This window comes from Dendrobates tinctorius, unplaced genomic scaffold (assembly GCF_039654945.1).
Source record: "Dendrobates tinctorius isolate UK_male_01 unplaced genomic scaffold, ASM3965494v1 ptg000165l, whole genome shotgun sequence".
Classification (NCBI taxonomy): domain Eukaryota; kingdom Metazoa; phylum Chordata; class Amphibia; order Anura; family Dendrobatidae; genus Dendrobates; species Dendrobates tinctorius.
In genome coordinates, this window is record NW_027361832.1 from 34530752 (window position 1) to 34555247 (window position 24496).

General features: G+C 42.7%; 1 protein-coding gene across 7 annotated transcripts in view; it reads right to left on the minus strand.

Annotated features, from left to right (window-relative positions):
* HNF4G (hepatocyte nuclear factor 4 gamma) overlaps positions 1-24496 on the minus strand; it is a 259847-nt gene that overhangs the window by 13188 nt on the left and 222163 nt on the right. For all 7 annotated transcript variants that reach the window (XM_073550629.1, XM_073550628.1, XM_073550627.1 and 4 more), the window contains exons 6-8: positions 20888-20975; positions 20643-20795; positions 12247-12483 (exon numbers count right to left, since the gene is read on the minus strand). In XM_073550629.1, coding sequence (XP_073406730.1) covers positions 12247-12483; positions 20643-20795; positions 20888-20975 — 478 coding nt within the window. The remainder of the gene's footprint in view (positions 1-12246; positions 12484-20642; positions 20796-20887; positions 20976-24496) is intronic.

Consider the following 24496-nt stretch of genomic DNA (forward strand, 5'->3'; position numbering starts at 1 on the left):
AGCATGGAGACTTATTAGCAATACTTCATGGAAAAGAACATGCACATTAGCTTTCTTCCAGAGTTCTGAAAACTATCTCCAAAGGTAGGTCATTCAGATAGACAAATCTTTCTCTGTACTGATGAGGGGCAAATTCCCAGAAACAGGTGTCTTCGGATGCTGTTTGGCTAGGTTAATATCTGTAGTCACATTGTAAAGCTTTCTAAAGGGTCAGACATTGACTTACAGAGCAGCTACATCCAATAAGTAGCTCTAGAAAGGTCACTAATCTCCTTCAGAGCAAAGAGACAGACAACAAGACAACACTTTTCTTGGTTTTAGCTATCAGTGATTACAATTTTACATAAGTTAGTGGAGTTGAGTAAAGCAAGAAGCTCCACTGAGGTCTAAGCCCAAGCTCTGACTCCTCACATGAGAGTTTGTTTTAGGTGATGTGAAATATGACAGACTTCCACTGGCTTCTGTAACTTACTGGATATGTACTGAAATAGACATGATGGTGACTTTTAAGGGCCAGCCAGCACGGTGGCTCAGTGGATAGCACTGCAGCCTTGCAGCACTGGGGTCCTAGGTTCGAATCCCTGTAGGTAACAGCAGATTCGCAGGATGCAGTGACGAACTTTGAAAAGCAATAGTGACTGGTTGAACTTTGAAAAGCAAACTCTTTATAATTTAAAGCCGCTAGGGCTATACTAAGCAATCAAAAAGGGGTAACAAGAGTTGTCCTCGCAAGGACTCAGTACAACCAAGCACTATTTGGAAAGAACACGGCTAACCGGCCGGTTACTATGGGGCCACGGTATGGCTGTCTAAGGGTCCTTATACTCTGTAATGTGGTGAAACTTATAAAATTCATCCTCACCCACAATTACTTTGAATTTGACAACAGGATCTAGCTACAGGAGACTGGCACAGCTATGGGAAGTAAAATGGCTCCACAGTATGCAAATCTTTTCATGGCCAAGCTTGAAAGCGATTTTTTGTCATCAGGCCCCTGGCCTACCACCGCTTCATTGATGATATTTTAATCATCTGGACGGAGTCTGAGCAACAGCTAAAGACGTTCCACGAACAGTTTAATCAATTTCATCCCACCATGAATTTAACACTCAACTACTCCAGTACCGAGATTAATTTTTTGGACACCATCATTAAGCTAAAAAACAATGAAATAGAGACATCCCTGTATCAGAAGCCAATCGACCGTCCAACATACCTTAAATGGGACAGTTTCCATCCAAAACACATAAAGAACTCTATTATCTATAGCCAAGCCATCAGATACAATCGTATATGTTCCAACCCCATGGATAGAGACAAACACCTTGGTCGCCTCAAAAAGACCTTTTTGAATCAGGGTTACCATCCAAGAACAATTGAAAACCAAATTACAAGAGCCACCAGATTGTCATGGAATCACCTGCTACATTACAAAGCTAAAGAAGAAAATAACCGAGTGCCTCTAGTAGTCACCTACAACCCAAATCTGGAGGTGCTAAGGGGAGCTGCACGGAAATTACAACCTTTACTACAAAAAGATGCCCGATTAAAATCCATTTTTCCAGACCCCCCACTGCTGTGTTTTAGGCAGCCCCCAAATTTAAGAAGCATCATTGTCAGAAGCTCCCTGTCCTCTCCAACAGCTGCAGGAACCTTTCCTTGCAACCAGAAAAAATGTAAAACCTGTCCATTTATAATGACCACGGACAAGATAAAGATCCCCAACTCACATCAGGACTACAAGATCCCAGGTACTTTCAGCTGCATTACATCTAATGTGGTGTACTTAATTATTTGTACTAAATGTCCAACTGGGGGTCTGTATGTGGGGGAGACAGGGCAAAAGCTTAGAACAAGGATGGATGCTCATCGTCACACAATAAGAGAAAAAAGAATGGATCTACCTGTGGCAAAACATTTCTGTATCCCTGATCACAGCAGCGTGGATATGAAATTACTGGTATTGAAAGGTAACTTCAATTCTCAGAGAGAGAGACGAGTTTGGGAGTACAAATTTATGACGAACTTTGACACTCTCAGTGCTGGAATGAATGTGTCGCATGGATTTATGTCTTTTTACACCAATTAAGGAATTCCCTTTTAAAACCTTGCGGGGCATCACAACACAGAACTAGACCCCAATCAGAGGACTATAAAACATCCAGACTCCTTATCTATGAACTGGTCCAATGTTTATATTTATGTTTCTCTCTCTCCCATATTGATAGTTCTGCTTCACGTCACTTGTCTTATCTATTGCATTTTTTCTAGGCTGTATTGTGCATAAATATGTGACTTCAGATTTTGTATTAGTCTAGCCTGATGAAGAGACCTGAGTAGTCTCGAAAGCTTGCAATGTATTACCATCTTTTCAGTTAGCCATTAAAAGGTATCAACTACTGAGGACTCTCAATCCTGAATATTTTTCTATCTACTGGCTAACACGGTACAAAGATATACATCTTTCCTATACTCTTTAATGTCACTTATCCATCCTGACGTCCCTCGGCGTCTCTGTGGAAGCTGCGTTGTTGATGAGGCTGCTGTGGAGTCTTTGATGAGGCTGCCTTGGCGTCGCAGCCGCTGGGCCCAGCTGCTGAAGATTTGAGGAGTTGGGGCACAACAGGCCCTGATGGAGTCATGAGATGAAGTAACCCCCTGCTGTAAAAGCGGGGTTGCGCTTGTTAGCGAGTTCAATGGTTGTGGCGGTTTACTGGCTGTGTGCTGTGTGCAGAGTGTCTGTTGATGAAGAACAGGCCCCCACTGCCGACTGCAGCGGGGTGAAGGCGGCTGTGAGCGGTGATAGACAGGCCGCAACCATCGGCTGACGTGAACCGGCAGCGTCCGCGGGTGGCGGCAGGCTGCAACCGCGGGCTGAAGAGGAATGGCAGCAGCTGGGAGAGTGACGTATCACCAACTGACTCCCTGTCCCTTTTATACTTGCCCCTCCCCTTGCTGTACTGTCAATCTCAGCAGTCCATTCTACTCCTCTGCTCCCCGAGCACTGTTCGTTAGGAACTCAGATGGCGGTCCCCTTGGTTTCAGCCCGGACACTCTGCGGGGGGTCCTCCTCCCTACACTCCCCCATCCTGTAAGCTTGCCAGTACTCGGGCGAAGGCCTCAGTAGGCTTGAGGTGATCTGCGGAGGTGTCAATTTTTGTTGCCATATGAATTGGTCCTGTTCGTATCGTTCGGGGGGTTTGCCGGATGTTGACCGCTCGGAGCGTCTTAGTTCGCCTAGGGTGGAGTCTTCTGGGGTGCTGGTCTGTGGTGGGCTAGCTGGTTCGGGCAGGCTAATTGTGTCAGTTGGTTTATCATTGAGTAGAGAGCCCCTGGTTATTGTGGGGAAGTCTTCTTCGTCGTCCAGGTCCCTGAGGAGCAGGTTCAGGTTGTTTCGGGTTGGTGGAAATACAGAGGCGTAGCATATTCTGATGCACTACGTGGGTAGGCAACGTTTCATCTTTCTCGGGTTGTATTTCATACACAGGTCATTCAGGGTTTATACGGCATAGGACCCGATAGGGACCCTCTTCCCAGCATGGCTCTAATTTGTTCTGGGGTTGTTGGTCTAGTATGAGTACTCGGTCTCCGCTTTGGAGGTCAGGAGGCAAAGATGAACTCTTTCCTGGGTGTTCTAAATCTTGAAGTTTGGTATGTACGATTCGATGAAGAGTTTGCAGCCTGTGCCGGTGATTTCGGACCCATGATGATACCCCAGTCCAGGGCTGAGGTTCCTCTTGGTCAAACTCTACTTCCGTGATCCCCTTGCCCTTGCATCCGAACATCAGGGAATAAGGGGTATAGCCGGTAACTCGATATACTCGGTTTTCATAGACCCATGCTAGTTCAGGGACATATTCAGGCCAACGGGCCTTCTTGCCACTTTCCAGAGTGCGCAACATTTGGGTTAAAGTCTGATTAAATCACTCGCAGGCCCCGTTTCCCTGTGGGTGGTATGGCGTTGTCCTGGATTTGTCAATACCGTAGAGATGGTGTAGTTCCTCCATTATTTTTCCCAAAAAACATGCTCTTTGATTGGAATGTATCCGTTGAGGGCAGCTGTAAACTTGTATAAAGTTTCTACAAATTGCAGAGGCGGCCGACTCTGCGGTCTGGTCTCGAGTGGGGGTGACCACAGCGAACTTAGTGAAATGGTCTACCATGATGAGGCAGTGTTCATACCCCTGGAATGCGGGACCAATGGTCAGGTAATCCACCGTCAGAAGCTCAAGGGGTGCTGAGGTCACGATTGTTTGTACTGGGGCTCGCTGTGCGGGCGGTTTAGCTAATTCGCATAGGCGACAGTTCCGGCAAGTCTCGTCCACAACAGCATGCAAGCATGGATGGTAAATTTTCTGTTGTAAACATTGCAAGGTCTTTTGAGTTCCGAAATGAGCCCCTTTTTCGTGGGCTTCTCGAGCCAGTTCGTTAAGTTGGGCTCCGGGTGCAACTACCTGCCAACTCGTCATAGATGTTGTTCGTGATGTCATTTTATGATATAATAGTCCCTTTCGGATAACCAGTCTCTCCCATTGTTGTAACATCAGCAACATGTCCTGAGTCAAAGTCTGTCTTTGGGAGTCAGTGGGCAATTTGCCAGTGGTTACCCATTTCCAGAGAAGCCCAATTTCTTCGTCTTCTTGCTGCTGTTGGATCCACTTATCCCGGGATTGTTCCAGCATGTCCCTTAGGTTCTCCATGTGAGGTACTTCCTGGGTGGCAGCTGTAAGCATGGCAGTGGTGAGGGCAAACGGCATCTCTTCCCCTTCTGGTTCGTCGTCTCGACTCTTCCCTGGGGTTGTGTGTCGAATCCTGGAGAGAGCATCAGCGTGTACATTCTCTAGTTGAATTTCACCATCTGGGCCACCCATCTTTGTTCCAGAGCTCCCAGTTTGGCATTTTCCAAATGGGCCAGCGGGTTATTGTCGGTCCGCACCACTAGCTCGGAGCCCGCCAGGTACTCTGCGAACCTCTCCGTCATGGCCCACACTACTGCGAGGAGCTCAAGCTTAAAAGAGCTGTAATTGTCAGGGTTGCGCTCAGAATCATGGAGTGAGCGGCTTCCATACGCGATCACTCTCTCCCGGCCGTCTTGAACTTGTGACAACTCAGCCCCCAGCCCGTGACGACTCCCGTCAGTGTGCAGGATGAACGGTTGCAAGAAATCCGCATAAGCCAATACCGGAGCATCCAAAAGCGCAGTCTTAAGGTCTTGGAAGGCCTCTTCTTGAGGTTGTCACCACTGGATTTTTCGTTCATTTGCCCCAGTGGGAACCCCCTTCAGCAGGTCGTGCAGGGCTCGAGCCCGGCATGCAAAATTCTTTACGAAATGACGGTAGTATCCAGCCAACCCCAGGAAGGCCCGCACGTCTTTTATCGTCTCTGGGGTAGGCCATCCCTGAATGACAGCAACCTTTCCCTGGGATGGCCTTACGCCCTCCGCCGAGACGACATGACCCAGATATTCTATCTGGGTGCGAAATAGGTGGCATTTTTGGGGTTTTACCTTCAACCAGTACTTTTGCAGCCGGCCGAGTACGTGCCCCAACCGCTTCAGGTGGTTCTCAAAAGTGGCAGCATAAATGATGATATTGCCCAGGTATATCAACGTGGCCTCAAAATTGAGATCTCCCAGACATCGCTCCATCAACCGCTGAAAGGTCCCCGGGGCATTGGCCAGTCCAAATGGCATGCGATTGAACTCAAATAGTCCCATGGGAAGTATGAATGCCGTCTTAGCCCTGTCTTCTTCTGACATGGGCACCTGCCAGTACTCACTGGCCAGGTCCAAAGTAGAAAAGTATGTCGCCTTCCCCAAGGCGGACAAGGATTCTTCTCTTCGGGGCAATGGGTACGAGTCATAGCTGGTGCAAGCATTCAGCTTTCGATAGTCCACGCAGAATCGTAAGGTGCCATCCTTTTTGCAGACCAACACAATGGGAGCTACCCAGTGGTTTTGGCTTTCTTGAATCACTCCCTTTCGTAGCATTTGGGCCAGCAAAGTTTTCACTTCTTGGTAGAGTTGTAGAGGAATCTGTCGATATCGTTCACGGATGGGGGCTGCTACTGCCTTGGGAATTCCAAGGGTGATGGCGATGGTACATCCAAAATCTTCCTCATGGCTAGCAAATACCTCGTGGTACTGTCCGAGCAGTGTTTTTATCTGAGAGAGCTGGGCCACAGTTAGTCCAGAGAGCTCGGCCCGCATTTGTTCCAGGATGTCTCGACCCTTTTCCTGAGTTGAAATTTCGGTAGCCTGCAGAGTCCGGATAGTTACTTCCCAAGAGTCCTCGGACTGCACTCTCAATTGAATCGCAGGGGCCGGTAGCACATCTTCAAAAGGCCTTACTAGCTTACAGTTCTGTCCAGGGCTTCAGGACGATGTCTAGGTCTTCAAGGTTGACGCAGCGCACCAGGACAATACCCTTCTGCACTGTGGTCAGGGAACGAGCCACCAGTATGCCAGGGGGTAAGCACTCCGAGTAGCATGGCTCCACCTGCATCTGCACGCCCTCAAATGGTATCGGGGCTCAGATGGATAGGGCCACCACTGTCTGTCCAGGGGGAAGTACAAACAGGGGAGCCGCTGGCGCGATGACTTTGCCCAGGGCCTCGCCCTCCTGGCAGTTCTGGAAGACTTGTGCTTCCCACACCAACTGCTAGAATACATGTCCCTGGGCCATGCGGGAACCCCACTGTTTCAAGGTCTCATGTGTGGGATCTTTGAGGAGTAGGTTGCCAAACTCCCGCAGTATGTTCATGCCCAAAATGACTGGGTGCTGTTTATCAGTTTCTCCGTTGGTCAGAACCACTCCTCTGCGGCCGAGGAATTTATCGCACAGCATCACCTGTACCCACACCACCCCAGCAACAGGGATCGGTAGTTGATTGGCGGCTACCAGTCTGATCATTGGTCCCACTGGGGTCTCGCTGCTTCAGGAAAATGTTGATGGAAATAAGTTGCAGTTATAGTTGTCACTTGTGACCCTGTGTCCACTAGGCACTGGACTGCCTGGTCCTCTACTTCTGCCCATACCACCGGACATTTTGCGACCAAATCTTCGGGACTTCCACCACCCCTAATCATGGGTCCCCCCAGCCCGGAGCCCTCTAGTTTTAATGGCCGCTGAGGTGGGTATCTCCCATGCCGTGGACACTCTCGGGCGAAGTGGTCCGGCTCCCCGCACTCATAGTACCGGGTCTGTGCAGACCAACCGCCCGGGGGGAGCGGGGTTCCCAAGGACCAGGGTTAACACTAGTCCGTCCAGTCCCGGACTCCGTCCTTCTTTTCACTTCAGCCAACTCGCCCTGGATGTTCTTCAACTCCTGTTTCATTTCCTCTACCCATTGAGGCTCCGCAACTGCGTTCAGGGAAGCCTCCACACTCCGACCTTCCCCATGGGGACCGCCATTCCCTGCTCTTGCTCTCGAGCACGTGCTTGACTTCCTACCTCGGAAAAGTTTATACGTGAATTCATTCTAATCTGTTCCCGTAATGCCTGCTTTACCAACGGGTCCCGCAGTCCAGTCACCAACAGGTCGTGTAGTGTAATGTCAACAGGTCCTACCCCTACGCCGTCCTTTCTTTTGATGGCCGTGTGTAACTTTTGGAGGACATTAAAATACTGGGTGATGGTCTCCCCCTCCCCTTGCATCCGACTGAACAACCAGGTTCTTAACTCTCCCATGTTGGTTGGGTCCCCACGAGTCTGTTTTAAAATCTGCAAAACCTTATCAAAGGTGTTGCGGTGTCCCGAGGGTTTTAACATAACTGAATTCCGAGCCTCCCTGTCTAATGCTATGAGAGCTACTTCTGTTTCCAGGTCAGGAGTCATCGGGTGCATTTGAAAGAGCCCCCGCATTCGTTCTGTCCAGCTCCATAGCATGGTATTGGAGCCGGAAAACCTAGGCAGGTTGCTCAGCATTGCCCCCAACGAAATGCTGGAACGAGGGCCCTCGTCAGCTGTTGAGTTCACGGCCCTGCCCTGGTCTGGGGCGTCATTGTCCGCGCTCGGAGACTTCATCATGCTGACTACGCCAAATGTAGGTAACAGCAGGTTCGCAGGATGCAGTGACGAGACGCGAGACTGGTTGAACTTTGAAAAGCAAACTCTTTATAATTTAAAGCCGCTAGGGCTATACTAAGCAACCAAAAAGGGGTAACAACAGTTGTCCTCGCAGGGACTCAGTACAACCAAACACTATTTGGAAAGAACACGGCTAACCCGGCCGAGGCCAGTTACTATGGGGCCACGGTATGGCAGTCTACAGGTCCTTATACTCTATAATGTCACTTATCCGTCCTGATGTCCCTCGGCATCTCTGTGGAAGCTGCGTTGTTGAAGCTGCTTTGGCGTCTTTGATGTGGCTGCTGTGGAGTGTTTGATGAGGCTGCTGTGGAGTCTTTGATGAGCCTGCCTTGGCATCACAGCTGCTGGGCCCAGCTGGAAGAGTTGGGGCACAACAGGCCCTGATGGAGTCCTGAGATGAAGTAACCCCCTGTTGTAACAGCGGGGTTGCGCTTGCTAGCGAGTTCAATGGGACTCCTGTTCCCAAGCAGGGTGGTGTCGCAGTGCTCAAGAGTGGCGGTTTACTGGCCACGTGCACAGTCTGGGGCTGTGTGCAGAGTGTCTCTGTTGACGAGGAACAGGCCCCCACTGCCGACTGCAGCGTGGTGAAGGCGGCTGTGAGCGGTGATAGACAGGCCGCAACCACTTGCTGATGTGAACCGGCAGCGTCCGCGGGTGGCAGCGGGCAGGCCACAACAGCAGGCTGAAGAGGAATGGCAGCAGCCGGGAGAGGGAGCAGACAGGCCGCAGAGGGCTCAAGCTCAGCGGTAACGGCTGAGGATGACCGGGGGCAGGCCGTAACCCGGGATTGGGGTGAAGAGACAGTCCCCTGTCGGTAAGCTCGGCGCCTCGTTCCTGAGGGCCACTGCGCATCTACCCTCTGCTGCTGGTCGCTTCTCTCAACTATCAGTGTCCTTCCCGCTATCTCACACCCCCTCCGTCTCTTGCTCCGTGTCTGATGTTTCACCAACTGACTCCCCTGCATGCTCACTGTCCCTTTTATACTCGCCCCTCCCGTTGCTGTACTGTCACTCTCAGCAGTCCATTCTCCTCCTCTGCTCCCTGGGTACTGTTTCCTTAGGAATTCAGATGGCAGTCCCCTTGGTTCTGGCCCGGACACTCTGTGGTGGTCCTCCTCCCTACATCCCACCAAGGACAATATCTAAAAAAAAGAGTGTGTATGTTCTCCCCGTTCATGGGTTTCCTCTGGGTTCTCCGATTTCCTCCCACACTCCAAAGACATACTGATAGGGAATTTAGATTGTGAGCCCCATCGGGGACAGTGAAGATAATGTGTGCAAAACTGTAAAGTGCTGCGGAATATGTTAGCGCTATATAAAAAAAAAAAATAATAAAAACCCTTTCAAAACCTTGGGATTTTCTGTTCATGCATTTTCGCTTTTTGCTTCCCGTGTTTCTATAGCCAGAATTTATTTTTATTTTTCCATCAATATGCCCTTATGGGGGCTTGTTCTTTGTAAGACTATTTGTACATTTGAAAAACATCATTGATTTGACCATATAACCTACTGGAAAACAGGGAAAAAATTCAAAGTGCGGTGAAATTGCAAAAGAAGTTCAGTTCAACAATTGTTATTTTTTACCATGTTCACTAAATACTAAAACTAATGTGCCAGTATGATTCTCCAGGTCATTACAAGTTCACAGATACCAAACATATATAGGTTTTTTTTTCATTTAAGTGATGAAAAAATCCAAAGTCTGTAAAAAAAATGGCACCATTTTCCAAGATGCTAGGTGTCTCAATTTTTCGTGATCTGAGGCCGGGTAAGGGTTAAATCTTTGCATGCTGAGGTTACATTATTAATGATATCATGTTGCAGTAGATATGATGTTTTGATCTCCTGCTATTGTGTTTTATTGCAATGTTGCGAGCAGAAAAAAAATTCTGGCATTATGATTTTTCTTTCTCGTTACGCCATTTGCTGATCCCATTAACTATTTTTAGATTTTGATAGATTGGGCATTTCTGAATGCAGTGATACTAAATATGTGTATTTTTTTTTATTGTTTTATTTTGAATGGGACAATAGGCGGTGATTTGAACTATTTTTACTTTGTTTTAACTTTTTACTTGCTTTAATAGTCTCCTCAGGAGACTTGAAGCCTCGATCTTCTGATCACTTGTGATACACATAGAAGAGCTTCATCCCTGCTATGTGTAGCTAAAATGCTCATCTTCTATGAACGCCGGCCATTCGTAATTCTTTCACATTAAAGTTTTTGCCCGATCTGCAGGATACTACAGGACAGCTCATATTCAAGAGCAGCCACTACCAACTACAGCAGAAGAGCTCCTACTCAAGCAAATATGGGCAGTTCTGCAGTAACCTGCAGCCTCTGCTACACATTGAATAAAACTGTAATTTGCATCGGTATTGAATCTGTTTATATAAGCCAGAATATCTAATTGATTATTGGTGAAAGTACCGGCTATCAGACCCCCACTGATAAACATAATAATAATCTTTATTTTTATATAGCGCTAACATATTCCGCAGCGCTTTACAGTTTGCACACATTATCTTCACTGTCCCCAATGGGGATCACAATATAAATTTCTTATCAGTATATCTTTGGAATGTGGGAAAAAACTGTAGTACACAGAAGAAACCCACGCAAACACGGGGAGAACATACAAACTCCGTGCAGATGTTGTCCTGGGTGGGATTTGAACCCAGGACTCCAGCGATCTGATATTGATGACCAATCCTGAGGATAAGCCATTACAAACTGCAGATGGACAACTCTTTTAAGTATTTTTTTTAATAAGTCTGCATGAATAATGCATGCCTGGACTTTGAGACAATTTTCGCTACCAAAATTTAAAAGTTTGACACTATTTGGTCTTTGATGTACTTTTCTACACAATAGATGATAATTTGGATAGGTGTAAAATTCTAATAGATAATAATGATTTTCACATATGAATATATGTCAACGTATTTTTCTGTAACTGAATGGTAGTATTTTCCCACTTCAGCTTATTTTTATGTTTACTATTAACTATAATAGTTCACTATTAGCTATAAAAGAATAGCAAGACCTTCCAAAAAAAAGAAAAATTTTGCATAACAACCTCCTTTATCCCCATGAAAGCACATAATCATTGTTAAAGGGAATCTGCCAGCGGGATTTTCTATATAATCTGAGAGCAGCAATATGTAGGGGCTGAGAGCCTGATTCCAGTGATGCATCACTTACTGATCATTGATTTGCTGTTTCAATAAAATCAGTGTTTTATCAGCAGGATGTTATCACTGGAGAGCTACTGTAGATATCCCTTGCCTCCTGGACCAACCGCATCCCCATCACTGATTAGCAGCTTTTAGTCACAATACATTGTACACAGAAAGATGCTAATCAGTGATGAGGGCAAGGTTATATAGGATTCAGCATTCTGAGCTCTGTAGCAGAGAAAACTGTGATTTTATCACAACTATTGCACCCAGTAGACTAAGGGTACCGTTTCACATAGCGACGCACCAGTGATCCCGACAACGATACGACCTGGTAGGGATCGCTGGTGCGTCGTTCATGGTCGCTAGTAAGCTGCCAAACAGGCAGATCTCTTCAACGACGCACCAGCGATCCCGACAACAATGCGACCTGGTAAAGATCGCTGGTGCGTTGTCACACAGCAACTATTCTGAACGATTCCCGCCTGCGTCCCTGAGTTCTGCGTCGCCAACGAGGTCGCTCGTCGGCGTCAAACACAGTGATGCATGCTGGCCAGCGGGACGTCGACGATGAAAAAATGGCCCAGGACATTCGAGCATGATCAGCGATATCCAGCGGGGGGGGCGGTCGCCGCTATGTGTCACATGTAGTGAGATCGCTGTTGCGTCACAAAATCGGTGAGGCATCAGCGATCTCGCTAGTGATCTGGCAATATGAGACAGGGCCTTAAGTGACACATTGCTAGAATCAGGGTTTCTGCCCCAACCTCATGTTGCTGTCAGATTGCATAGCAAAAATCAGCTGACAGATTCCCCATAAGAGATAGTGGAAGAAACCATGTACATCACCATCAATACATTCAAATATGTAAATTCCCAATTATGTATATAAACAATGCATCCTAACAAAATCTAAACCACTTAGCTTAAAACCTAATTGTTAAAAAAAATTATAAAAAAATTATAAAAGCACTCACCTCCTAATAACATCTCCTGGAGCAGACTGTCAATCTTAACCATTCCAAATAATTTTACAAATTGAATTTGTTCAATCATTTGCCAGGTTATACTCTGAAGAGTAGGCAATAGTAACAGAAGCTCCCCAAATCGACCTCTAGAATCATATTGTCTATCGTTAATGTAGTCTTCTAAGCTAATCTGTACTTGGTAGCGCATATTTTTAATTTTCATTGGGTTGCTGAGTCCTTTAGCATCTGTGAATCAAAAACATAGTGTGATCAACTTCAAATTCAGTTTTAATCTAAGATACAACTAAGCGAAAGCTGTAAGACGTGTCTGTGATGCACTCATGATGAAGAAGAAGGCCACACATATGTGCATATCTGCGGAGGTGCTGATGGACAAAGGTCAAGAAAGTTGACATTAATAATCAGCATTCAGTTTTATTTTAAAAATTTCAAATTTAAAATCTGCTCAGACAAATACATCTATGGCCCACTGCCATATCATGGGCCCATCACAGCTGTGTCTCGGTCACGGGGGACAATCCATGGAATTACTCTTAGTAGTAACAAATAGTACATTCTTAGTTAATAAAACAAACATTGCATTTAATTTCTGCTTCGGAATCCTTATGTGTAGAAAATATATGGTCTTTCCCTGAAATGTACTAGTTAAGAGGATGTTACTATATTTCAGTGGCAGGGCCAGACGGGCCATCTGGTAATTCTGGCAAATGCCAGAAGGGCCTGTCCGGTCATGGGCCTCCTTGTCTGCTACATTGTTAACAGAATCGGTGTTCTCAAGACACCCATACTTGTAAGAGATGTGACGGAGCATAAAGTCGCTGACTCCGTCACTTACTCCAGCAGGCCACGGGTATCATTAGAAAAATTGGTCTTGTAGTACATCTTGCTTTCCTCAATCCAGGGTAATATTAGTAAAATATCCCATCTGGTGCTTGGTGACTGGGACAGCATAGGCCTGTGTGATTTCAAATGCCAGGGCTGAATTTGACCCCAGTCCGTACCTGGTCAGTGGCATTAAGTCCCTCATGGGGCCTGTCGCTCTGGTAGACTGTATATTTGTGTTATACAATAAAGACTCGGGAACTCAGAAGTGATGTAGTTGTGCAATTATAGCACTGGGCAAAAAGTTGTGGAAAAAATGTAAGGTAAGAATGTTTTTAAAAATAGGGTAGACTTTTTAGTTTATTTTTAACAAATAGTTTATCAATTCACAAAAAGCAAAGTGAATGAACATAAATCTAAATTAAATCAATATTTAGTGTGACAGCTCTTTTTCTTCAAGACAGAGTAAGTTTTTCTAGGTACACTTGAGCAATGTCAAAGATTTTGTAACATTATAGTCAGCTAAATCAATAACCAGTTAATACAAACAGGTGACAATGATTATCATTTTCAAACGTAGGTTGAAATACAGTGATTAATCGAAACAGGAACAACTGTGTAGGATGCTAAAATTTAGGAGGAGCAAAGCCAAACTCTGCTGTAAAAAAGAGGTTTAAGAAGACAGTTTGATTTCACAGTTCATAGACCAAGGAAAGGCTGAGCACAATAATGAGGCAAAAGGTAGTTATACTACATCAGCAAGGTTTCTATCATGCAAAGAAATCAAAGCAAACTGGGTCTCAAGAAGTGTTATTCAAGGTCTTTTTAAATATCACCAAGAAATGGGCAATGTTGAAGGCCATAGACACAGTAGTCAGCCAAAAAAAAAAAACTTGTGCAGAAAATGAAAGACACATCATTCTCCTCTTTGAAATAGGAAGATGTTCAGCAGTGCCATCAGCTCAGAACTGGCAGCGAGTAGAGAAACACAACTACATCCATCTACTGTTTGGAGAAATCTGGCCATGAGTGGTTTTCATGAAAGAATTGCGGCCAAAAAGCAATGTATGCTGCTCAAAAAAAGAAAGGGAACACTAAACTACCACATACTATGTTATAGTGTTTCCTTTATTTTTTTGAGTGGTATATTTTACACGGAAGGAAAGCCATGCGAATTCAACTATGCACAAAAAGATAGGAACTTTGATGTCTAAAATTGCAACAGCTGCTTTGATATCAAAATTTAAATATTTGGCTATAACAGAAGGCAGTTTGTTTACTGAAGGGCAAGAGAACATTACTGAGCGTCTGCAAGCAACTGAGAAGCATATTTCCTGCAAGTTTGGGGCTGCATTTCATTAAATGGAGTTTGGGATGTTGTCAGGACTAATGGTATCCTCAATGTTGAGAAATACAGCCAGATACTTATCCATCATCCTTTACCATAGTCAAAGCCATAGGGTACTATCATAAGCATAAAGAAAAACTAGGAGTTCTGAAAGTGATTAAATAACCCATACAAACTCGTGATCTCAACTTCCTCGCAACTCAGGGATTATATAAAGAAACAGAAGAATTAGCTCAAGCCTACACCACAGAAGATATGTGGTTAGTTCTGCTAGATGGTTGAAGCATCCACCTTGCTGAATTTCTTAAAAAAACCCATTCCTTCAAAAATCTTGTGGATCGGACAACATGTATCATTTGTAAGGTTTTATTTAAGCCCTTAAGGACCAAGTCACTTTGTAGTTTGACCAGGCCTTTATTTTGAAATGTGACCTGGAACGCTTCAACGTATCCCACTGATTCTGACACTGTTTTTTTTATGACATATTGTACTTAATGATATTAGTAAAATTTCTTCAAAATTTCTTGCGTTTATTTGTGAAAAAATGTGAATTTGGCAAAAATTTTGAAAATTTCACAATTTTCAAACTTTAATTTTTATGTCCCTAAATCAGAGTGTTATGTCATACAAAATAGTTAATAAATAACATTTCCCACATGTCTACTCTACATCAGCCCAATTTTTGAAACATAATTTTTTTCTTGTTAGGAAATTATAAAGGTTAAAATTTAACCAGCAATTTCTCATTTTTTCAACAAAATTTACAAAAAATTTTTTTTACAGACCACATCACATTTGAAGTCACTTTGAGGAGTCAATATGACAGAAAATTCCCTAAAGTGACACCATTCTAAAAACTGCACCCCTCACGGCGTTCAAAATCGCATTCAAAAAGTTTATTAGCCCTTTAAGTGCTTTACAAGAATTGCAGCAATGTGGAAGGAAAAAATGGACATTTAACTTTTTTCACAAAAATTTTACTTTGGACACAATTTTTTTTATTTTATCAAGGGTATCAGGAGAAAACGAACCACAATATTTGTTGTGCAATTTCACCTGAGTACACTGATACCCCATGTGTGGAGGAAGATCACTCTTTAGGCGCACGGCAGGGCTCAGAAGGGAAGGAGCACCATTTGAGGTTTTGAACGTAAAAATGCATGGAATCTAGTGCAGACGCCATGTCACATTTGCAAAGATCCTGATGCACCTAAACAGTGGAAACCCCCCACAAGTGACCCCATTTTGGAAACTGGACACTCAAGGAACTTATCTAGATGTGTGGTGAGCACTTTTAACCCCAAGTTCTTCACAGCAGAAGTTAATAACGTAGAGCCGTGAAAATAAAAAATCATATTTTTCCACAAATATGATCTTTTTGCCCCCAATTTTTTATTTTTCTAATAGTAACAGGAAAAATTGGACCCCAAAATTTGTTATGCAATTTGTCCTGAGTATACTGATACCCCATATGTGGGGGTAAACCACTGTTTGGGCTCATGGCAGAGCTTGTAAGGGAACGAACACCGTTTGTCTTTTTCAGCGCAAGATTGGCCGGAATTGAGATTGGACGCCATGTTAGTTTGGAAAGTCGCTGATTTACCTAAACAGTGGAAACCCTCATAAATGACCCCATTTTGGAAACTAGACCCCCCAATGGAACTTATCTAGATGTGTGGTGAGCACTTTGAACCCACAAGTGTTTCACAGAAGTTTATCTTGTAGAGCTGTGAAAATAAAAAAATCATATTTTTTCCACAAAAATTATCTTTTTGCCCCAATTTTTATTTTCCCAAGGGTAACAGTAGAAATTAGACCCCAAAAGTTGTTGTGCAATTTGTCCTGAGTAGGCTGATACCCCATGTTTTGGGGGTAAACCACTGTGATTGCCTTACTGCGATCTATGGGAGGCAGAATGAACAAATCCACAAAAGGTGAAGAATTGGTTTTACTTTTTACACCATTCCTCGTTCGGTATAAGTGATTAGGCGACTTTATTCTTCGGGTTGTTGCAATTACAGCGATACCAGATTTATTATTTTTGATGTTTAGCTTCTGTCACACACTAAAAGACGCTTTTTTGTAAGAAGTTTTTGCATTGCTGTATTTTGAGAGCTAAAATTTTCCATATTTTGGCCGACAGAGTTATTTGAGGGCTTGTTTTTTGCGGGACAAGCTGACTTTTTTATTTTTACCATTTTCGGGCACATTACATTTTTTGATCGCTTTCTATTCCGATTTTTGTGGAGGCAGAATGAACAAAAATAAGCAATTCAGGAATTTTTTTTTTCCTCCGTTCTGCATGTGGTAAAATTGGTAAGGCAGCTTTATTCTTTGGGTCAGTACGATTACAGCCATGCCACATTTATATCTTGGCATTTTTCCACAACAAAAACTATTTTAAAAAAAATAATTATTTTTGCATTCCTTTATTTTAAGAGCTATAACTTTTTTATTTTTCTGCTACTGGAGCTGTATGGTGGCTTGTTTTTTGCAGGAGAAGATGTCATTTTCAGTCATACTATTTGTATTACCATTCATCTTTTTGATCCCGTTTTATTTCACTTTCTCCAAGCGGTATGATGATAAAGATCGGATTTTTACGGACGAGGCCAAACATGTGAACTTTTTTATTTATTTAATTTTTTTTAAATAAAAATGTGTATTTATTAGTGGATTATTATTATTATTTTGTTATTTTGTTTTACATATTTTTGAAAGAAGTTTTCTATTTTACCTAGTCCCTTTATGAGACTTTCACTTTTTACACTTTGATGGCAGGTATAATACATTGCTATGCTCCAGCATTGCAGTGCATTATACCTATGCTGAAAGCTTCTGACACCATACTGTGAGCATGGTCTCAGAGGCTTTCCGTAGCTTTGTGACCCAGGGATCGTCATGGTGATGCCAAGTCACGATTGCAACAATTGGGCCTTGCGATGACATCGCGAGGATGCCCAACTGAAGGCAGAGGGAGCTTCCATCCCTCCGCCTCCCTCCAGAGCGCTGCAATCACGCTCGATCACAGCAATTAGGGGGTTAACAGCCAGGGGCGGTGCAGACACAGCTCCTGGGTGTTAGTGAAGAAGCTTAGCCACTGGCAGCACTGAGGTCCTGCACTGATCGGGCGGGAGGTGCTGATATTTTAGCATCTCCTGCACGATCATGCTGTTATCAGTCAGTCAGTCTGCGATCCAGGTGCGGGGACTGACAGCACGAGTCCCTGAACCCCTAGCCGTGCCTCTCAGCTGTCACTGACAGCTGTTGGCACTGAACTACCACTGTGTGTTTACACGCAGTGATAGTTTAAATGCATAAAGGACACAGTCTGTCCTGGTGCGGGAACTTACACCCGGCCATCACAGATTGTGTCTGTCATTGGACGTTAACCCTGCTGTACTGTTCGGGTCAATATGACCCGAAATGATTTTTGAGACCCTGCAGATTTTTTTTAATGAGGATTTGAAACTAGTGGTTCCTTGACTTCTCCTCATTTGTGGAACTCTACATTTTTTTTTTGTTTTTGTTTTTTTTTTGTTTACTTTTTGCTACACGCTGATTGTTACACTTGTACTGTTCGGGTCAATATGACCCGATAGCATTTTATACTGTTCTACAGGTCTCTGATTATTTCTGACTGCAAAAGTTATGTTTTTTTATGTGTACTTCATCTCAAAATGGTGGTGGTTTCACTGTTCTTATCAGTAAGAAAGTTATTATCTAGTCTGTTTGTGAGAGAGGAGAAAGGTTTCATGAAATTTCTAGAGTACTGCGGTTTGATTCTAAAACAGATAGAATGGAAAGAAGAGCTAAAGATAAACTAGTCCCTATTAGAAATGTTTGGAATCAATGGGTAGAGATTCTACCAAAATTGTATAATAGTGGTGAAACTGTAACTGTTGATGAGCAACTGGTGGCATTCCGAGGTAGGTGCCCATTCAGACAATATATACCAAGTAAGCCAGCCAAATATGGCATCAAGATCTGGACACTTTGCGACAGCAAAAGTTCATATGCTCTAAATGTTCAAGTGTATACAGGAAAAACCCCTGATGAAAGACCTGAAAAAAATCAGGGTATGCGTGTTGTTCTCGATTTGACTCATGGACTAAAAGGACAAAATGTCACATGTGACAACTTTTTTACATTCTATCAACTAGGCCAGATGTTGAAGAAAAAGCAACTTACCATGCTGGGTACTATGAGAAAAAATAAACCTGAACTACCGCAAGGTATCCTTAGCAAGAGAGAGGTGTACAGTTCTACTTTTTAGTTTTCTGGAAATACAACTGTTGTTTTTTATGTTCCAAAAAAAACAAACAGGTAATTCTAATGAGCACAATGCACCATGACAATGCCGTAAGTGATAGAGAAGACAGAAAGCCTGACATTATTTTGGATTATAATGCCACAAAGGGAGCAGTTGATACTTTAGACCAAGCAATATCAACATATACATGCAAACGCAAAACCAATCGGTGGCCAATGATTTTATTTTATAACATACTGGACGTTTCTGCATACAATGCATTTGTGTTATGGAGAGAAATTGACCCCGATTGGAACCGGAATAAGCTGCATGAAAGAAGATTATTTCTTGAGGAATTGGGAAAATCCCTGGTGAGGCCATATATTGAGAGCAGAAAAGTGACCCCCAGAAGTGATGGAGCAACAGCCATTGTAAAAAGTGTCCAGCATGCTCAAGTAAGAGACTCCACATCCACGGCCTCCACCAGCACAGCTACCAGCAGCACAGCTACCAGCAAAAAAGGAAGAGATGTAGCTTCTGTCCATCTTCCTGTGACAATAAGACTAATCTGACATGTGCTGGATGTTCAAAATATCTGAAGGACATGTGTCTTATTATTGTGTTCAGTGTAAAAACGCATGAACATGTTCAGTTTTTTCTTTTTTCTTTCTAAAAAGGTTGAAGTTTTTATGATTTTTCATTTGTTGATTTATAAAATTTGTTTTCAAAAAATTAAATTTCATGTTTAAGTAATAGTAATGTAAAGCTTCTTTGTTATTTGTGTGCAGAATGTCAACAATCGAAGATAATTGCAAAAAGCCTGTGTAACCTTTTTATGGAAAAAAAATAAATAATTAAGTTTGAATTTAAATTTTTCATTTGTTTATGATCAACCATGTTCACATACAGTATTTTAATGAAAAAAGTATTCAAATAAAACAATTAGAGTAGCTAAAAATCAAGAATTAATAGGTCGGATCATATTGACCCGGGAACAGTACAAGTGCATAGCAAATGCGAACAGAACAGCAGGGTTAAGGGGTAAAAGAGCTTGAAAACAGTTGGATACAGTCTATGGAGACCTCAGAATATTACAACCATTTTTTCAGGGCAATTGTAGGCTTTGAAGCATAGTGATTCATAACGAATCAATTTACTTTGAATCAAATTTGTTTTGAAAAATAATTTAACCTGGAATTCAAATGTCAAAAAAGTCTAACATCTCTACCTAATAGGACTGTTAAATGTTTTATATCAATTCTACTGTGTATATGTCTGCATGTCATTACATATGACTGCAACTACCTTTCCCTCTGTCAACTCTTCATGGTAACTAATCACAGTGCAACGCTAGACGCCGGCATGACACTCAGAAAACTATTCCAAAAATTATTGCACAGTAGAAAGTAGAATAGTTGATTTATTTCATGTTCAAGCTTTTTTGTCTAAGGCCCTCTTCACATGTTAGTGTTTGCAGTACAAGTGGTATTCGTTTTTTCTTCGATGCCACACATACCCATTATAACCTATGATGTTGCTCACATGTAACTGTTCTTACATGGACCGCGCATCTGTGTAAACCACAACTAAAACTGTAAATTTTTTACTGGCAGCACGGATGACAAGGGGCAATACAAGTCTATGGGTTACTGTAAAACATATACTGTATAGCACTTTGATGCATTTGTGTGGCATCGGTGTGCTGTATGTTTTTAACATTGCAAAGTAAAGGAGAAGGTTATTACTTTCTTTTTCTTTTTCTTTTACAATACTGGAAAAACACTGATGGCACACTGATCCAAACATTGATGGCACACTGATCCAAAACACTGATGGCACACTGATCCAAAACACTGATGGCCTACTGACCCAAAACCCTGATGATACCCGTACCAGTTTTAAACAGACATGTGAAGGAGGCCTAACAGTTACATTTATTTTATTCACATGATTGTAACTTACCTGGATCAAAAAATACAATTGCTTTTAAGCAGGCATATTCATTATCATCGATTTGAATATCCTGGAAGGGCTGGATAAGTTCATCCAAAATTCTATTGGCCACTCGGTTTATCTCAATTTCAGTGCAATTCCGATGTATTACATAGTTGTTTCCTTAAATAGAATGTTACATTTTTTTAACATTGTGAATAATACTTAATACTTTTAACAATTACTTCAAAGAAATCAGTCACACAAATATTTACCTAAAAGTAAGATATCTTTGAAAACCATTGAGCGCTTTGTTATGCCAAGCAAAAGATGTTCACCAGCATGTGCTCTCAATAAAGCAACCTATAAAAGTAAAAGAAAAGTTAATTTGCGAATGAAAGACAGTACGTTAAAGTTTGCATCATTAACATACATATCTATCTGTCTATCTACCTGTCTTTGTATACACACACACACACACACAAGGGCTTATAAAAGTGCATCAGCACTAAATAATCTAAGCTGGTGAAATGTAGTGAGAAAAATAAAGCAATAAATTACATTTATAGGATCAAATAACTAAAAATTGTCATGTGTATGTTTTTGCGCATTTTGCTATGAAGCCCTTAAAATTTCTGATGCAAACAATTACTTTCATAAGCCACATGCTTAGTGACAGGAAGTCCACCTGTGTGCAATGTAAGTGTCACATGGTCTGCCAGTATATACACACATTTTCTGTAAGGCCACAGACACTGCAACACCATTAGACATGAGGCACGACTAACAAAAAAACACCATGGAAACCAAGGAGAACTTCAAACAAGTCAGGGACAAAGTTGTTGAGAAATGCAAGTCATGGTTGGGTTATTAAGAAATATCCTAATTTCTGATGATCCCCTGGAGCACCATCAAATCCATTATCATCAAATAGAAACAACATGTTACCACATAAACCTGCCAAGAGAGGGCCACCAACCAAAACTCTCAGACCGGGCAAGGATGACATTAATCAGAGAGGCAGCACAGAGACCAAAGATAACCCTGAAGGAGCTGCAGAGTTCCCAAGCAGAGACTGGAATATCTGTTCATACAAAGACAACAAGCCATACACTGTATTGGGGTGACCTTTATGGAAGAGTGGGTAGAAAAAAAGTCTTTACTTACATATAAAAATGTCGGAGACTCCTCAAATGTATAGCAGAAGATGCTGTGGTCAGATGAGATCAAAATTAAACTTTTTGGCCATGCAGAAGATTGCATATTAACAGGGTCAGTACCACAGGACTGGCGTATGGAAAATGTGGTGCCAATATTCAAAAAGGGGACTAAAACTGAACTTGGAAATTATAGGCCAGTTAGTTTAACCTCAACTGTGGGTAAAATCCTGGAGGGTTTTCTAAGAGATACTATACTGGAGTATCTGAAGAAGAATAACCTCGTGACCCAATATCAACACGGGTTTACGAGGGACCGTTCCTGTCAGACTAATCTGATAAGCTTTTACGAAGAGGTAAGTTCCAGACTGGACCAAGGGAATGCAGTGGACGTGGTGTACATGGACTTTTCAAAAGCTTTTGATACGGTGCCACACAAAAGGTTGATACATAAAATGAGAACAATGGGGATAGGGGAAAATATGTGTAAGTGGGTTAAGAGCTGGCTCAGGGATAGGAAACAAATGGTGGTTATTAATGGCGCACACTCAGACTGGGTCACGGTTAGCAGTAGGATACCACAGGGGTCAGAATTGGGCCTGCTTATTTTTAACATATTTATTAATGACCTTGTAGGGGGCATAGAGAGTAGAATTTCAATATTTGCAGATGACACTAAACTCTGCAGGGTAATCAATACAGAGGAGGAAATTTTATATTACAGGAGGATATATGTAAACTAGCAGCTTGGGCTGATAAATGGCAAATGAGCTTTAATGGGGATAAATGTACTTGGGTAGAACGAACAAGATGGCACGGTGGCTCAGTGGTTAGCACTGCAGCCTTGCAGCGCTGGGGTCCTGGGTTCGAATCCCACCAAGGACAACATCTGCAAGGAGTTTGTATGTTCTCCCCGTGTTTGCGTGGGTTTCCTCCGGGTACTCTGGTTTCCTCCCACATTCTAAAGACATACTAATAGGGATTTTAGATTGTGAGCCCCATCGGGGACAGTGATGATAATGTGTGTGTAAAGCGCTGCGGAATATGTTAGCGCTATATAAAAATAAAGATTATTATTATATGTTTAATTGTAAAACACTGGGCAAAACTGTCACTGAAAAAGTCCTGGGTGTATGGGTGGATGACAAAGTCACATTTAGTGGCCAGTGTCAGGCAGCTGCTGCAAAGGCAAATAAAATAATGGGATGCATTAAAAGAGGCATAGATGCTCATGAGGAGAACATAAAATTACCTCTATATAAGTCACTAGTGCAACCACACTTAGAATACTGCGTACAGTTCTGGTCTCTCTTTCTGTATAAGAAAGACATAGCTGAACTGGAGCGGGTGCAGAGAAGAGCGACCAAGGTTATTAGAGAACTGGGGGGTCTGCAATACTAAGACAGGTTATTACACTGGGGTTATTTAGTATGGAAAATCGAAGGCTTCGGGGTGATCTTATTACAATGTATAAATATATGCGGGGACAATACAAAGACCTTTCTAATGATCTTTTTACTCTTAGACTTGTGACGGGGACAAAGGGGCATCCTCTACGTCTGGAGGAAAGAAGGTTTAAGCATAAACACGTTCGCAGATTCTTTACTGTAAGAGCAGTGAGACTATGGAACTCTCTGCCATATGTTGTTGTAATGAGTAATTCCCTACTAAAATTTAAGAAGGGACTGGATGCTTTTCTTGAAAAGTATAATATTACAGGAAATATACACTAGTTTCCTTAATATTGCCCTGATCCAGGGAGCTAGTCTGATTGCCGTATGTGGAGTCGGGAAGGAATTTTTTTCCCCAATGTGAAGCTTACTGTTTGCCACATGGGTTTCTTTTGCCTTCCTTTGGATCAACATGTTAGGGTAGGTTAGGAGAGGATATGGGTTGAACTAGATGGACTTAAAGTCTTCCTTCAACCTTAATAACTATGTTACTATGTTACTATGTAGATAAACACTATATCTAGTGCCAAACAATCACAGCTCATCGCCACAAGAACACCATCCCCACAGTGAAACATGGTGGCAGCATCAGGCTATGAGGATATGGTTTGGCAGCAGGGACAGAGGAAATGGTCCGAGTGGAGAGTAAAATAGATGGTTCAAAATACAGGGATATTCTTGAGAAAAACTTGTTTCAGTCTGTCAGTGACTTGAGACTGGGGCGGATGTTCACCTTCCAACAAGACAATGACACAAAGCATACTGCTAAAGCAACATTCGAGTGGTTTAAGGGGAAATGTGTAAATGTTTTGGAGAGTCCTAGTCAAAACACAGTTCTTAATGAAATTAAGAATTCTTGGTCAGACTTAAATATTGTTGTTAACCAGAGGAAACCATCTAGCTAGAAGGAGCTGCAGCAGTTTTACCTTGAGGAATGGGCAAAAATCCTAGTGGCAAGATGTGAAAAACTCATAAAAACTTATCTAAAGTGACTTACAGCTGTAGTTGCCACAATAGGAGGCTCTACAAAGTACTGATTTTAGGAGGGTGAATAGTTGTGCACACTGAAGTTTTCAGTTATTGTTTGCTTCACACAAAAAAAGAAAAACAAATATTCACTGTTGTAGGCATGTTCTTTATATGAACAGTTGCAAGCCCTCCAAAAAACTGTGAAATTCCAAGTAAAACATACTTTTTTATTGAGTGAACAAAGAGACAAAAAATAAAATAGCACAAATAAAACCAATTAAAAACGGAGAACATCAGAGGTAGGATC